At 38.9% G+C, this 15,664-nt stretch overlaps 1 protein-coding gene across 2 annotated transcripts in view; it reads right to left on the bottom strand.

The window, feature by feature from the left end:
- MTMR10 (myotubularin related protein 10) overlaps nt 1–15,664 on the bottom strand; it is a 62,063-nt gene that overhangs the window by 27,320 nt on the left and 19,079 nt on the right. For both annotated transcript variants that reach the window (XM_032776047.2, XM_032776046.2), the window contains exons 3-5: nt 6,884–7,020; nt 5,222–5,294; nt 3,035–3,177 (exon numbers count right to left, since the gene is read on the bottom strand). In XM_032776047.2, the coding sequence (XP_032631938.1) occupies nt 3,035–3,177; nt 5,222–5,294; nt 6,884–7,020 (353 nt within the window). The remainder of the gene's footprint in view (nt 1–3,034; nt 3,178–5,221; nt 5,295–6,883; nt 7,021–15,664) is intronic.

Here is a 15,664-nt window from a genome sequence, read left to right as displayed (position 1 = left end):
CTATCAGTTCCTGAATGTCTCATATCTGCTGGAATACTAACAAATGGCTTTGCTACTGAGCCTATTCTTCCTCCTCCTCTCTCCCCGTCTCCCCACAAAATATCCCCTAAGCTCACTCTCCTTAGGGACAGACCACATTCTTTGGGCCCAAGCTTGCAACCACTGATGCACACAACCTGACTCAGAGAAACAGTCCCATTCATTTCAAGGGACTACTCACGTGACTCAAATTACTCTTCTTTACAGGTGTATACAGTATCAGGTCTCCAAATATGTGAAAAGGTTAAGAGGAATTCAAAGCTAGTTTTTTAAATAATTCTATTTAAGTTTTTCTAAATATCTGCTTTTAAAAGTAAGACAGTCTCAGTTTGCAGAGTGCAACACTTAAGTTGTCCCAGGTTCCAGCAGTGAATACGTTTTTTGATGTTTACTATGTTTAGAAATCTCAAGGTCTTCTACAGACACAGTGAAAAGGTAAGTGTCTTTGTTTTGCTTCAACAGTGACTTCATTCATGACACAGAGGAACACTGTCCTAAGGAGATCATGCTCACTCCTGGAGCCCAAGGGGAATTCCTCTGCTCTGACTTGCACAGCCAGTTCAGTTATGCAAATTTTCCAAATTAAATGTCATTTTTGGGATCTGATTTATAAATCACTAAAGTTCAGTCACTACAACTGCTACATTGGTAGGCTTCTGATTTTAAATGGAGGTTGCCTCAGACAATGAAACAGAATCTGACCCTGACCCACTGTTACAGTTCTACTATCTGACTTATCTTCCCAATTATTTTTAACTGTCAAGAGAGGAAAAAAATGCTATCTGGGGCCACCCTTTTCTGTTATAAATCTCTCACATTTGTCTTCAGTTGAATTAGTCCAACCAATTCACAGTTCATGACACAACTGCTGAGCTTTACAGTCTCATTACCCAATATTTGAAATAGGCATCCTTTAAATAAATTGTCCAATCCACAAGCCCTTGGAGGAATTTATAAATATACAATTCCATGCAGCTCATACTTTTCATGAATAGTTCATAACCTAGCACAGGAAGCGGCACACAAATTAATTAGGCAAAAAATGGTATAGAAGACACATACATATTTTGATTTTTCCAGGGGAAAAGTTGGCATTTCTCTAGAACTTTATGTAACTTAACACACACTATGCCACCTTTCAGCCAAAGAAAATTCGATAAGATTTTCTCCCAATAGAATTCGGAAGGCCCTGATTTTTAAAGATGTGGCCCTTCTTTTTTGAACCCACAAATTGTAGGCAGAATTGTAGACATAATTTTGTATCCACAATTAATGTTGCATGGACAGTGCACAAGTAATATTAAAGGAGTCCACAAAACTGTAGGTGTAAAAAGGCTGGCAAGGCTCCCCTCACAAAGATTCACCAATAGACAAAACAGTCTCTTACTCAGTGCTGAAAAAATGGGTAGGGAAGAAACAGAAGCCACAGCACAGATCTGAAAGATGTAAGCTAAACACCAGGAGGCAGAAGCATCTGATGCAAGATATCATAGGTTCCTTCTTTTCTGATTAAACTACATCCTAAAATAATCTAATTACACAAAATCCCAGCTGGACCAAAACTTCGGATAGATATCTAAAGTGTTATCATCATTCTGCATTTGCCAGAAAGTTGATTTTTTGTCATTTTGCCCTTCAGTGAAGGAGAGGTGCTACCACCACCTGAATGTACTTTGGTCTTCAAACTAATGTAGGTGCACAGCATTCACATAATTAAAAAGTTAAGATTTGCAGTAACTGTTTTTTTCTCCACTCCCTCTAGCGAACACATCCTAATATTTGAAATTTGAAAGTTTACTTACTTAGAGATCATAGGCACCATCTTTTATAACAACGTATATTTACATAGGATTTATATATTCAAAATACCATATACCTCCAGTCCAGACCAATGGGTCAATGAGCAGAAATGGTTATGTACACTGAGTTTCTGCTCATCAAATACAGCTATTGAACCTTCCCAATTCTTTACTGGTTAAAAGAACCTGTTGGTTAGTTTGTTTTGTTAGTGCCAACTAACTAGGCATATAAAAGTGGTGATGCCAGATAGAATATGCTGCTTGTACAAGTTGCATTTATTTTCCTGTTTAAAAAAGAAAGGTGCAGCAAGCCAGAGAAAAATTCAATGGGAGAAGCAGGAAAGTCTACATCATCAGAAATGTCAACAGTCTAGGTTGCCTGTTTGGTACACACAATAGGAGATTTTTGAGTGCATATCTGGAAAGGACGATATAAAGCAGATGTATAATATGTATCTATGTGAGGTCTAAAAACCAGGCTTTAAGTTTTGATAATGCAGGAAACCGGTAACTGGCCTTTCATCTTTGGGTCACAGGTCTGAATTTGACCTCTCACAATGGTGAAAACAATTAATATCCAAAAAGTTGTCTGGTGGGATATTTAAATGAATTCCATTTTCTAGTGAACGGGTATCTACATCAAAGCACATCACTATTATAATCAGCGCACTTGATGATGGCGTCAATAGAAAGAATGAATAGGAATGGAGACTAAACTACTCACCCTCCACTGACAGCTTTCCAGAACAAAGTTGGTGTATACTGGGAAAATAAACACTTCCTGCACCGCACCTCTTAAGTGAACATACTTCAGACACTAGCGCCTTTAATCGAGAAGCATTCAAATATCTACATACGTATTTTCCTGATGTATTAGTGAAAATACACTATATAACGTCTTCTGTTACATCACTGTTTAGGCATTTACCTCATCTGTACTAGAAAAGATTCTCATTTCATCCTGAGATGATTTTCTGTAACCAAATTATCTTAAAACACTATTATAGATACATATCTCTGTTTCAGAAAGACTAAAAGGTAGTTTTTAATTGGTGAGACTGAATTAGTCTTCTTTAATGTCTATCAAGAGCTTTAAAAAAAAAAACAAAATGAGAAAGTCCATAATACCAGAGCTGGCACTACAGAAACCCCAACACAATAAGGAAGTTTAAGGAAAAACTGCATGTTTTTAATACCTTTTTTGCACTCTCAGGGCCTGCTTCATCAAAGCGAAATCGGACAATACGGAAATCTTTGCAATAAATAATTAATTCTGTTGGATTAAATTTAAGTTTCTGGTTGGGACCAAGGACCTTCTGTTTCCTCTTTGTGTCATTTACTAAAACAAAAACCAAAAAATTGTTAAAGATCAAGTATAGAGTATACACAAAGAAAAATACTGTTAGTTACATTCAGATACCAATACTGTAAAAATTATTATTGTTTGAGTAGAACAGATGCTGCTCCTTGTGAATCACATTATGATCAAATGTCTAGCTCTCCAAACAAAATTGACTTATGGCTGTTGTCCTCATTTTCCCTACGTCCAAATGACCATTGATGATGAATAATTACATTCCACAAACAAAGGATTTCATATACAGCACCTCCCAGCAACCCATCTTGCCTCCCATGTTGTTCAGCATGAGCTCTCTCCTAGCAAGGTCATTTCTAAATGACTGACTAATGAAGCTTCATTACTGGGATTACATACAATTTGATTTCTGCCTCTTAAAACTTGCTTGCTCAGCCTCTGTCACTTTGTAAGCATTTCACTAACAACAACAATAAAACCCTGACTCCTGTGTAAACAGACTGACACTAATCTGTCCAAAATTTTGGAAGGGAAATACTGCACCCCTTCTAAACCCATCACAACCCAGTTCAGTTAAAAAGGAAAGAGGACAACACAGCCCTGCGGATGCTCCTTGTGATAGAAATAAGGTCAAGTAACTCACCTCTTCACTCCACCCTAATACTATCCACTGTTTGGCTATGGAGGATTAGGAGTCTATGCCAACCCTTGCAAATTTCTCCCAGACATGACCTCTGTTAATGGAATCAAAAGCCAATTTCAAATTGACAGAGACCACCTGTTCTTTCATTTCCTTGGGACAAATGAGTAAAATCAATCAATCGCGGTGCAGCCATTCCTGAAAGAGGCTTGCTCCCATGCAAATAGATTACATCTCTCCATGCAATTCACTAATCTGCAATATCTGGGATAGATTTTTAAAACCATCTGAGAGATTAATTGCTCATTAATTCCCAGGATAATTTCTGTCATCTTTTCTATATAGTGGAAAAATAACATCAGTGAACCAACCTGCAGGAAAATAGCCTCTATTATTTATATTAATAATACAAATTATAATAAATATAATATTATTTATATCAATAATTGCTAATACCAAGGCCCACCAAACAATACAGTTTTTATAATTGTCTGCAGAGAGAACAGCCTTGTTATGGTGATGTTGACTAATCAAAATTCTATCTGATCCAGTGGAGAGAGGGGACCATTCCAGAAAGAGACAACAGACAAGTCCAGTGAGATAGACTGTATCAAAAGGCTGATAGATGGGAGTATTGGTATAATGCTGCTCATCCTGTAATTTTGACAATCTTAATAAATACTGTGAGTGCTTAGGCTGGATCACTAAGGTCCAAAAGCTGGTCCTCCAAAACTGGATAAAAATTTCTCACTAATTTTAAACTTAACTAATAGATTCCACTTAATTTGCTTCAAATTTACAGCTTCAAAATCAGGAACCACACACATTCTGGCTATACTTTCTGACAGAAGACAGAAATACACCTGCAGAGGTTGCTGATTAATGACCTGTTTAAATGCCACTATAAAGTTAGAGAAACAAGATCACCTTAAAATCAGAACTGCAATATAATGTATTTTGTTGTTTATGGCTCAATTGGCTTGGTGGTGGGAATACCACCTATAAATAATTGTAATTCTTATAATCATTAGTTATCTTTTTTCAATTTAAAATCTTACGGTGGAGACGTTCAATTACATGTAAAACAGTTATAAATTAAATGGAAACCCAACAGTTGTTAAAAAGATACTGTTTCCTGAACAATTATGGATTCAAAATTGTAACCTCACATACTTTAAAAAGCACATGAAAACCAAGTTTAATGCATGTCTTGCAAAATTTCTGATTTGAATTTTGCCCAGTCTTTAGATTGCTTTTCTGACGTGTTACAAATTAATTTAAACGTAGGTACTTCATAGAAAGACTAATGAAATTCAACCTTAACTGTGCATGATTATGCCTTAATATAGAAAACAGTTAATAATTTTAACTTTAACATACAAACTCATGTTTTAAGCTTTTCACCATACTTAAATGACTTTTCCATACCTGTGACAACTTGTTCAATACATGTTAGTGGCACATCATGTTCACCAAGGAGGAGGTTTTTATAATGGAATTTCTGGAACAGAGAAACTCACGATAAATAACAGGAGCTTTACAGCAATATTGTTTTTAGCATGGTATTTTACAACACAATTTAGAGAGAACACTGACAGATATTTTTCAGATAAAAACAATGTGGATTCTGTAGAAAAAGGTTAAACAGACAATATTTCCTTGGAGTTTTCTAGCCTAATCATGAATCATTTCAGCTTCAAACTGTCTGCAATTTAAGATGAAAAACCATTACTGCAACTATGAAAAGAAAATGTGTGTCACATTCCACAAGCAGAGTCAAAGGTTGCTTTTTATAACACCAGATGTAACAAAATAGATTAAATGTGGAGGATTGCTCCTCAGAGCAGTTACAGACCCCAGGTTGGAAACTTCAAAAACAGTACTCCGAGCCCAAACATAATTATATATGCTGCAATTAGCCATCTGCTACTATTGTCACATACTATTTTACAAGCGTAGGAGCTACAAAGAGTATAAGCATGCAAAGGAGTAATTTTTATAGTTTACAAATTTAGTTTAAACTCAGACCACTTGAAGAGAGCAGAGAAATATTATTGGATCACTTCAAATCTAACATACTGTATTGTGGGTTTTTGTAGGAAAGAAAGAATGAGAAAAATGACAGCAGCAGAAGAGACAGACAAAAAATGCATTTGATAGGGAAATATAATGCTAATTTAATATTAATTTAAAAGTATTATGCCTTTGAAGCCTTATATATTATTAGTTTACAAAACTAAGACACTGAATATCGTGGAATGGAATTATATTAAACTTTAAGGTTGTTACAGCTATGATTAACATGACACAAAATATGAATACAATAAATTTGCTTTTTCATAAAAGCTATGGCCTTTGTCACCCAACTAGCCACTACTGAGCAAGTGTATTCCTTCATGTATTTTAATTAATGTAGTTAAATAGGCAAGCAACTGAATACTTTTAAAAAAGTTATATATGATTACAACATTTTTGTTGAAAAAAAAGTATAAATGACAACTCAGTTTCAACAACCTTTATTGTATTAAAAATATTATTTGCCAAGATGTTTACAAATTAAACTAAGTTTATGACTTTTGCATGTTTTGCCACGCCTTTTCCCTTTTCTGTTATTGTGAACAACCAGCCTTAATTGTTATACACTGCTGCCTCTATAATAAATATGATGATTTCACTGGTATCTTGCCCCCTCCCTCACTGACTTCAATAGGAGTTGGGCTTATATCTACGTAAAGGAAACCTGGAATTCTCAGAATTAAGTAGGTTGTTCCATTATATTTTCCAACATTTAACAACATTTCCCAAAACCCCCTCCTCCAAACAGTAGCTCGCTGTACTGCTTTGATTCCATAGTTCAAATGACATGGAAAATAATACTCTGATGTCAAAAACTTACAATCTGTAGATAAAATAGGGCAAATTAAGGATTGTCACGCCAATAATTCAGGATGGATATTTGAACTTCCTTTGTTTTATAGAATGAGGTTAGACCTCTCAATTATTTGACAAATTTATTATGGTTTAACCAAATCCATTTTGTTGATCCTATTTATCATAAATCATGATTTATCAATTTTGAGAGAAACAAACCTGAAGTGGCATGGGATCATCCGTAATAAATGAAATCTTGAAGTTACTGCAAATCAACTTCCCCCAGAGGTCATACTGACTTGTATCTGTTGCAATACATTTTCTCACAAAATTGACTTCATTTACCACAATTTCGCCTAAAAACAAAACCAGGAAAAAAAAAAGAGAGTAAGCTATTTAAATCTTTTTAAAGATAGAAACATTACAAAGTTGGTGACTTCAGATAAGGTATTCCCCTTAACCTTTATTTTCAAATGGTAGGTCAGAAAGCATACTAACTTGGATTTTAACATGAAAGCTGGTCAGTGGAAACCAGAACTGCAACCTTTTCATTGAACCACCACTTATAATAGTATTGAGAGAGAGAGAGAATTAGGTAGTAATTAAAATAAACACCCCTGAGTCATGAGTCTACGGGTCCATGAAAATTGTGATATGCCACCACTGAAGTGTTTTTGTTTTGAATCGATAGTTTAAAATGATTAAGAATGATTTATTTAAAAAGCCTCAGCTAAAATGTATGGTATGTATAATATGTCAGTATGTTTCTAAAACCTTTACTGTTTAAATTATATTACGGTTCTTTTGTGAACCTGCAGGATCCCAAATTTCAGAATCAATCATCAGAAAATCAACCTAGTTATCAACCAAATCCTCATTTGCACATCTAATTATCTCTGATTACTACTTGGACATTCAGACTAGTATTCTGAGTAAATCCATGAAAAACGACACATGATTTGTAAAAACACACTCAAAAATATCACTCTCCTTTTCAGAGCTTCTACTGTGACCAGCTGATTCATGAGACTAAAATGTTCCTCTGGTAAAAGAGGTTACTTAAAATGCATATATTTAAATTCATCCAGGATTCTTCCCAGACAGAAGTCTCTCAAGTCCAAAGAATAGTCTAGGAGAAACTATGCTTTAAACAAAATGAACACACAGAGGCGATCATATTGAAAGCTATATTCAAAAAGCCTTTATAGCTCCCCTCAGACAATTTTGCCCATTAGCATCTGGAAATGAAGTTCCTGGAAGCTAAATTACAATCTACATACAGCTTCCCCCATTTTACTTCAGGATGTGCAATCTGTTATTTGCTGAATCCCCACATATAAAAAAAGTTCTCTTCCATATCAGAGGAGCGACTTGTATTGTTATAACACTTCTGTTCTCGACTGCTACAGGTAAAAAGAGCATGCATATGGAAATTTAAGTTTATAATAGTTTAAATATTTTCAATTATTAAAGTATTAAATAGTGCATACAGCTGATTTAATAGTGATGAAGACTAACTTGCTCATCTAGGGATTAATTCTGCAAGGTTATCTCCAACTGCCAGAAAGGGGACCTGATGGTGCTCAGTACCTTGGGCTCTGGTTGCCCAAAAGATTTCACCATAATATACTTCACAGATTAGTTAAATGGCAGCAGAAAGCATTTATAGAATCAGACATGGAAAGAGACCTTATTGGGGTCACCCACAGTACAGCTCCCTGGTCAGCACATTTTCCAACATTCTTCCCAGTGCACTTATCAATTGGGAACATTACAATGTTTCAGTGCTTCCAATAGACTATTCCCACAACCTAATACACCTTACTGTCAAGACGTTTTTCCCGATATCCCATCTACATAATCCCCAAATTGTATACTTTATATTTTCTTGTAAAGTAACACTAAATACCACATTAAAATTCCTTTCTGTCATTGAGGCAACCTTCATATACTTTACATGAAGTTCCCTGCCTGTATTAGTCTCTTAACCAAACATGTTTGGGTCTTTCCTCATAAATGAAACCTTCCAGGGATTTTATAATTTAGTTGCTCTTCTCTGAACCCATCCAATGTACCAATATTTCTCTAACAATGTGGTGCCCAGAACCAAATACACTATTTCCCTTAATACTCAAAGAAACATCATTCAGAATGGCTGATTAATACATGCTAAAAATTTGCATGTATGGTATTCCTTTACCGTTCTGTCAACTGGATTTTAATTTTTTAAACACCGTGTTCATTCCTTACAGTTGTTCAGGCTTCCGTTTTATAATTTTCTTGTTATACAACTTTGTAAGTCTGTCTTTTTATGAAGCAGTTCAATAAGCTGAGAGTCAACTTATTGTTTTACTCTTTTATTAATGGACCTTTTTGTCATCGTTACTGCCCGCCCATGCATTTGTAAAACCACCTCTCATTTTACTAATCTTCATTATATATAGTCCTCCTTGCTTCCTCCCTCCATTCCTCATGTTTGTGCAGAGACATTTTAATGTATTGATATTCATTCATCTATTTCAGAAAATTCTTTCTTCTCCCTTACTTTTTATGATGGAAATACATGTCAGACCTTTTGACAGCAGTGAAAGCTCCCCTCCCCGTCATAAACACCCCCCTTCCGATTTAAACCCCATTTATAGTCATATCTGTTTTGACCTAGGAGTTTGGTTATCTGGCTATTCAAAATACTCAGCATGCAAAGGGGTCAGGACTCAGTATGCCGTCAACTGTTTTTTTTAAAAGTATTTTTAAGTTGTGTTTTGGGTTTTTTTTAATCAAATGTGAAAGCCTGCAATGCAGTTAACCTTTAACAGATAGAGTTTTCAAGGGCCTTAGTGCAAGTCTATATATTTTAATAGTGGGATCCCAAACTTTTACCCTGGAGTTTCATAGTAAGACACTGAACCTTTAACACTTGTTATTTAGTGGCTATACTGAATAATATGAAGAAGGGTGTAACGCATCTATACCTCCATAAATAAAGGAAACCAGCTAAATAAAGTGGAAAAAAGTATCAGTCTAATACCAGGAAACATTTTGATTTAGCCAAATACACAGCTTAAGAGATGGTTTTTCTATGGCAGTGTCTATGATTAAGCTATTCAGAGATATTACGCTGCACATTTTTACAATGTAGCTGCTTATTTTTCCAGTAAACAGTCACAAGCTGTTCCAGACACGGAACAGCAGTCAACACTTTCATGTGACTTGAACAGTTAAAGAGTTATCCCAGGAAACAAGAGAGCAGTCTGTATGAACTCCGACAGGAAACTAGAACAAATTACAGGGTTACCTCCCATTATATATGAAGCGTATTCAAGTAATAAAAAAACTACCCAAATTAAATTCATGATTCACAAAGATAACACAAGAGCCCAAAGCTCATTAGTCATTAATCTCCTCATTTGAAAACATACAATTTTAGAGAATTACAGACTTCTGAGATTCTGGTAAACATTCACAATTTTTTTTAGTTGACTTTTCATTTTCTAGGTAAATGAAAAGATTGTTCTGTTAACAGTATAGTTTGCAGACATGAACACGCTACGTCTTCCTATCATAAAACATGTTCGATATATTGGTTAGAGTTACATAAACAAAATGTAATTTGTTAGATAAATGAAAAAGCAATATTGTACTCAATGGAACAAGTCACAAATAATATTTTATTCCATTTTTTCCTCCTCATACAAAAAAATATTATGCGGTGCATAGATAGGATTTATGGCATGCACCTTGCTTTCATATTTTTCTTTTAAGGTGATCACTAATTGGAGAGACCATAGTAGATTATAGGTAAGGTTAAGATTTTGTCAGAGTTATTTTTAGTAAAAGTTATAGATATGTCAGGGGCAATAAACAAAAATTCATGGAAGCCTGCGACCAGTCTGGGGAGCAAGCGGGGAGCGTGAGAGGGGCTGACTGCTGTCGCAGGAACCGACAGGTGCAGCCCTGCTGTGTGGCTGAAGCCAAAGAAGTCATGGAGACCCGTTGAAGTCACAGAATCCGTGACCTAATCACATCCTCACTTATCGGTAATGCTGAAACCAACTTTGCCTCTCAAGGGGAAAATGGATGAGCCTCCTAAATGCAGTGGATAGGTGGGGAGATGATCTCAGACATGGAAAACAGAGGAAGACTGTAATTATTCATCATGGCTACCATCCCAGCCATCTCCTGGGAACCTAGAATCCACCATGAGACTACTGGGCCTTCACTGTCCTGATCATGAGAAATATCTTGACCAGACCAGGCCAGAGAGATGGACTCAGATAATATTGCCACAGGCTCTAGCTAAATCCCAAATACCACCTGGGATATTAGACTGTCAGTCATCCTGTCCCACCCCCATGATGTGTTTTCCTTCCTCACATTATTTCTTCTCTTTCCTATCTCTCTCCTTTTGCCTTTTACCTAAGGAGAGTCTGGTCAGGCTGGCCAAAAGTGAATATTTTGCAACCCTGCTGTGAGCCTGTGATCTAAGAGGCAGATTATAGCAATGCTCTGAAAAGCCCAATGTTGATACAAGTTTGCCAGATCTCAGTGTGGCTAATAAAACTGTGTGCCACATCTGCTATACTGACTATTTGCTTAGTACCACCATTCTGTATGTACATTGTGCCTTTCACTGGAGTTTCAAAGTACCTTACAAACAAAGCCTTCCGGAGTGGAAGACATATTCTCTATTTTCCTGATGGCAGAGCAAGATTTATCTACTTTTCTCATATGCACAGAAAGTTTGTGGCAAAGCCAGCAAGAGATCTTGGATTACCTGATGCCCGGACCTAAGCTATACACAAATTAGAATTACTGAGTTTAATAAAAAAAAAAACCAGTTCCACCAAAACGCCATCCCCTCAAATTCTCTCCTCTCTATAGTAAAACAAGTTTTTTCAGAGACAATCCTTTCACCTTCAGCCAGCAGCAATATCTGCCATCTGGGGTCTGAGCACCGACATTGTAAAACACCTGGAGAATTGAGATATGAAGTACAGCTGACTTACCAGATTGCTGGTAGCTACAGAGCCATTTTATTGCTGAACAGAGACCCTGCTTAAATTGCCAACATATGGTAACTTCAATGTGTGAAGAATTTGATATTAGCTGGGTGTAAGTAGGTCTGTGAAATTAGAATCTTTGAGCAATTCACATTAAGCCTTACATATATTATTCAAGTTTGAAAGATAGCAAAATATATTAGGAAGGGTTTCTTCATTTTACACTGACAGTGGAAGAGAAGACAACACGTAGAATAAACCTTTTCAATAAAAATTGAAGTTATGGATCAAAAAGTGATCTGAGTTCCAGAAGGAAGTAAGGCAGACCAACTGAAGATTTAAAAAAGGGAGGGGCAACATCAGGATAGGGGTGTACTGTAGACCACCAAATCAGCAGGAGGTGATGGATGAGGCATTTTTTAAACAACCAAACATGCAAAACACAAGACTTGGTAGGAATGTGGGACTTGAACTACACAGACAGCTGCTGGAAAAGTAATACAGAAAAATACAAAATCTCCAGTAAGTTCTTCGCATGTATTAGGGACAAACTTATTTCAGAAGGTGGAGGAAGTGATCATGGGGACAGCCTTTTAGACTTGATGCTGACTAACAGAGAGGAACTGGTAGCAAATCTGACGGCTAAAGGCAATTTGGGTGGAAGTGATCATGAAATGACAGATTTCATGATGCTAAGGAAAGAAAGGAGTGAGGACAGCAAACTAAGGACAACACTTTTCAACAAACTCAAAAACCTAGTGCCTAAGGTGTGCTGTGAAGAAAATCTAAGAGAAAAAGTAGTTCAGGGTGCTGGCAGTTTCTCAAAGACAATATTAATAGCACAATAGGAGACGATCCAGATACGAAGGAATCTCAACAACAAGAAGGCATTATGATTCCACACGGAGATCTTTAATTACCTGATCAAAAAGTGAAAACATGGACCAATTGCTAAGGATGAATACGAAAGAAAAATGCAAGCATGTAGTGACAAAATCAGAAAGGCTAAAGAACAAAACGAGTTACACACAACAATGGACACAAAAGGCAAATCAGAAGAGATTTTATAAACACATTAGGATCAAGAGAAAAACAAAGTGAAGTGTAGGTCCACTACCCAGCTGAGAAGGAGAGCTAATAATGGAGGACATCAAGAAAACTGAAATGTTTAAAGCCTGTTTTGCTTCAGTCTTCAATAAAAAGGTAGCCAGAGGCTTAACAAGGGGGAAAGAAACACAAGCCAGAACATGGAAAGGACAGGTTTAAAGACTATTTAGGTAAGTTACACGCATTCAGGTTGGCAGGGCCTGAAAAAATTCATGTCAGACTAAACTAATTTCCTTCCTTGAAAGTGTTACTGGCCTAGCGGACGGGGAGAGTGGGTTGGGGGATAAGTAGTAGACAGGATATATCTTCATTTTAGTAAGGCTTTTGACACAATTCTTCATGACAATCTCATAAGCAAACTAGTCAAATGTGGTCTAGATCGCGGTTCTCAACCTTTTTCTTTCTGAGCCCCCACCCCCAAACATGCCAGAAAGACTCCAGGGTCAAGTGGAGGGCAGCCTCAGGGCTCCGGGCTTCAGACACCAGGTGTGGGTGTGGGATCCCCACAGGGCTTTAGACCTGCAGGGTGCCAGGGCTCCGGGCTTCTGCCCTGTGGGGCACTGGGCGGGGGAGGCCTCCATAGGCATAGTTTGACTTCTATTTCAGGGGGCCAGATATGCATGGTAGGGTGGGGAGGAAATGCCACCTCCACCCCCTGACTCACCTCAGTAGGCCACCCACCGTGTTGCGGGAGGGGGAGGAGGGATGCCTCAGCTCAAAAGGTTTGAAAATCACTCAGGGTGCAAGCAGGAAGTAGCTAAGGACTGTGAGCGAGCAGGGGTATAGCTCAGGATGCAGGGAGGGGGTAGTGGGGGCTGTGTACAGGCAGACGATAGTGCAGGAAGGGTGAGCTAGGGGCTGTGTGTGAATGGGGAGGGGAGTAGCTCAGGGTTTAGGGAGTCACTGCTCCCCAAGAGTTCTGCCAGCTGGATCTAGGTCCCCCACCCAGGCAACTCTTACTGGCAGTGCAAAGAGTGAAGTGGGGCTGGGAGCTGAGGAGCAGCTGCAGCCCCAAGCACCAGCAGTAGAGAAGACCACTTCATGGCAGCTGCTGCCCCACACTGGCTTCTGGTCTGAGGCTGGGACTTGTTCAGGGGGTAGGGCCTTGGCGGGGGAGACACAGAAGTGGAGGGATGGAACTGCCCCTGAGACTGTCCCACTCTGGTTAAGGTGCCACAGTTTGTGGGGGGCCACGTCCCCTGTGCTCCTCCCAACTCTGCCTATGGGCTCAGGACTTCAGCTCTGTGGGCCTCCAGGGCTCGTGGACCCCCTGAAACCTGCTCATGGCCCCCCAGGAGGCCAGAAACCATCATCAGTTGGTTTAGATGAAATTACTATAAGGCAGGTACACACAATTCTTTGAAAGAACATATTCAAAGAATAGTTATCAGTGGTTTGCTGTCAAAGTGAGAGAGACCATATCCAGTGGGATCACACAGAGGTCTGTGCTGGATCTGGTACTTCTCAATATTCTCATTAATCCCTTGGATAATGGAGGGGAGAGTAATCTTGTAACTCTTGATAAATAAGAGAATGGATCTGAAGTTAACAAGATGAAATTCAATTGAGAAAAGTGCAAAGTATTTGGAAAAATCAAATGCACAAAACGGGGAATTACTGACTAGGTAGTAGTACTGCAGAAAATCACAAACTGAATATGAGCCAATAATGTGATACGGTTGTGAAAATGGCTAATATAACTCCAGAGTTTATTAACAGAAATGTCAGCAGTAAGACAAGGGAGGTAACTGTACGACCTTACTCAGTACTGGTGAGGCCTCAGCATGAATACTGTGCCCAGTTCTCGTGTCACACTTTGAGAAAGATGTAGTTAAATTAAAAGAAAGTCCAGAGGAGAGCAACAAAAATGATAAAATGCCTAGAAAACCTGACCTATGAGGAACAGTTAATAAAATGGGGCATGTTTAAACTTGAAAAAAGAAGCCTACGGGCGGACTTGATAACAGTCTTCCAATATGTTAAGTGCTGTTATAAAGAAAGGATGATCATTGCTCTCCATGTCCACTGAAGATAGAACAAGATGTAATCAGCTTACTCTGCAGTGAGGGAGGTTTAGGTTAGATGTTACAAAAATCTTTGAAATGCTAAGCAGGGCCGGATTAACTCTACTGTGAGCCCAGGACTATTAGATTTTGTGGGGGCCTGGCGGTTTGGAGGAGGAAGTGGGCTCAGGCCTGGGGACTGGAGTGCAGGAGGAGGTGCAAGGTGCAGGCTCTGGCTAGGAGGCATACTTCGTGCGGCTCCTGGGCGGCGGCACAGCAAGGCTAAGGAAGGATCCCTGCCTGCCCTGGCTCCGCGCTGCTCTGCTCCCTGAGGTGGCCAGCATGTCTGGCCCCTAGGCAGAAGGGCCAGGCCACACTGCACTCCGCCCACTGTGCATGCCTGCAGGTGCCACCCCCGCAGCTTCGATTGGCCGTAGTACACGGAAAATGGGAGCTGTGGAGCTGGCATTGGGGGCAACGCGCAGAGATCCCCTGAACACTCCTAACCTAGGGGCTGCAGGGGCACATCAGCGAGCCAGCACTCGCAGATCCTGCCCATTGGGGGGGGCGGAAATGGGGCATGCGACAAGGCTTGGGGACTGCTGACCAGCCCACAGCAAGTGAAAAGAAGCCATAGGCCGCATCTTGCCCACAGGGTCCCCTTTAGCCCAAGGCCCTGGGCTGCAGCTCCTAAAGCCTCTGATTAATCTAGCCCTGACACTAAAGGTACGTCTACACTACGGGATTATTCCAATTTTACATAAACCGGTTTTGTAAAACAGATTGAATAAAGTCAAGTCCACGCGGCCACACTAAGCACATTAATTCAGCACTGTGCGTCCATGGTCCGAGGCTAGCGTTGATTTCTGGAGCGTTGCACTGTGGGTAGC

Source organism: Chelonoidis abingdonii, chromosome 9 (genome assembly GCF_003597395.2).
Source record: "Chelonoidis abingdonii isolate Lonesome George chromosome 9, CheloAbing_2.0, whole genome shotgun sequence".
In the NCBI taxonomy this organism is placed as follows: Eukaryota; Metazoa; Chordata; order Testudines; family Testudinidae; genus Chelonoidis; species Chelonoidis abingdonii.
This window is presented reverse-complemented; position numbering and strand designations above follow the sequence as displayed.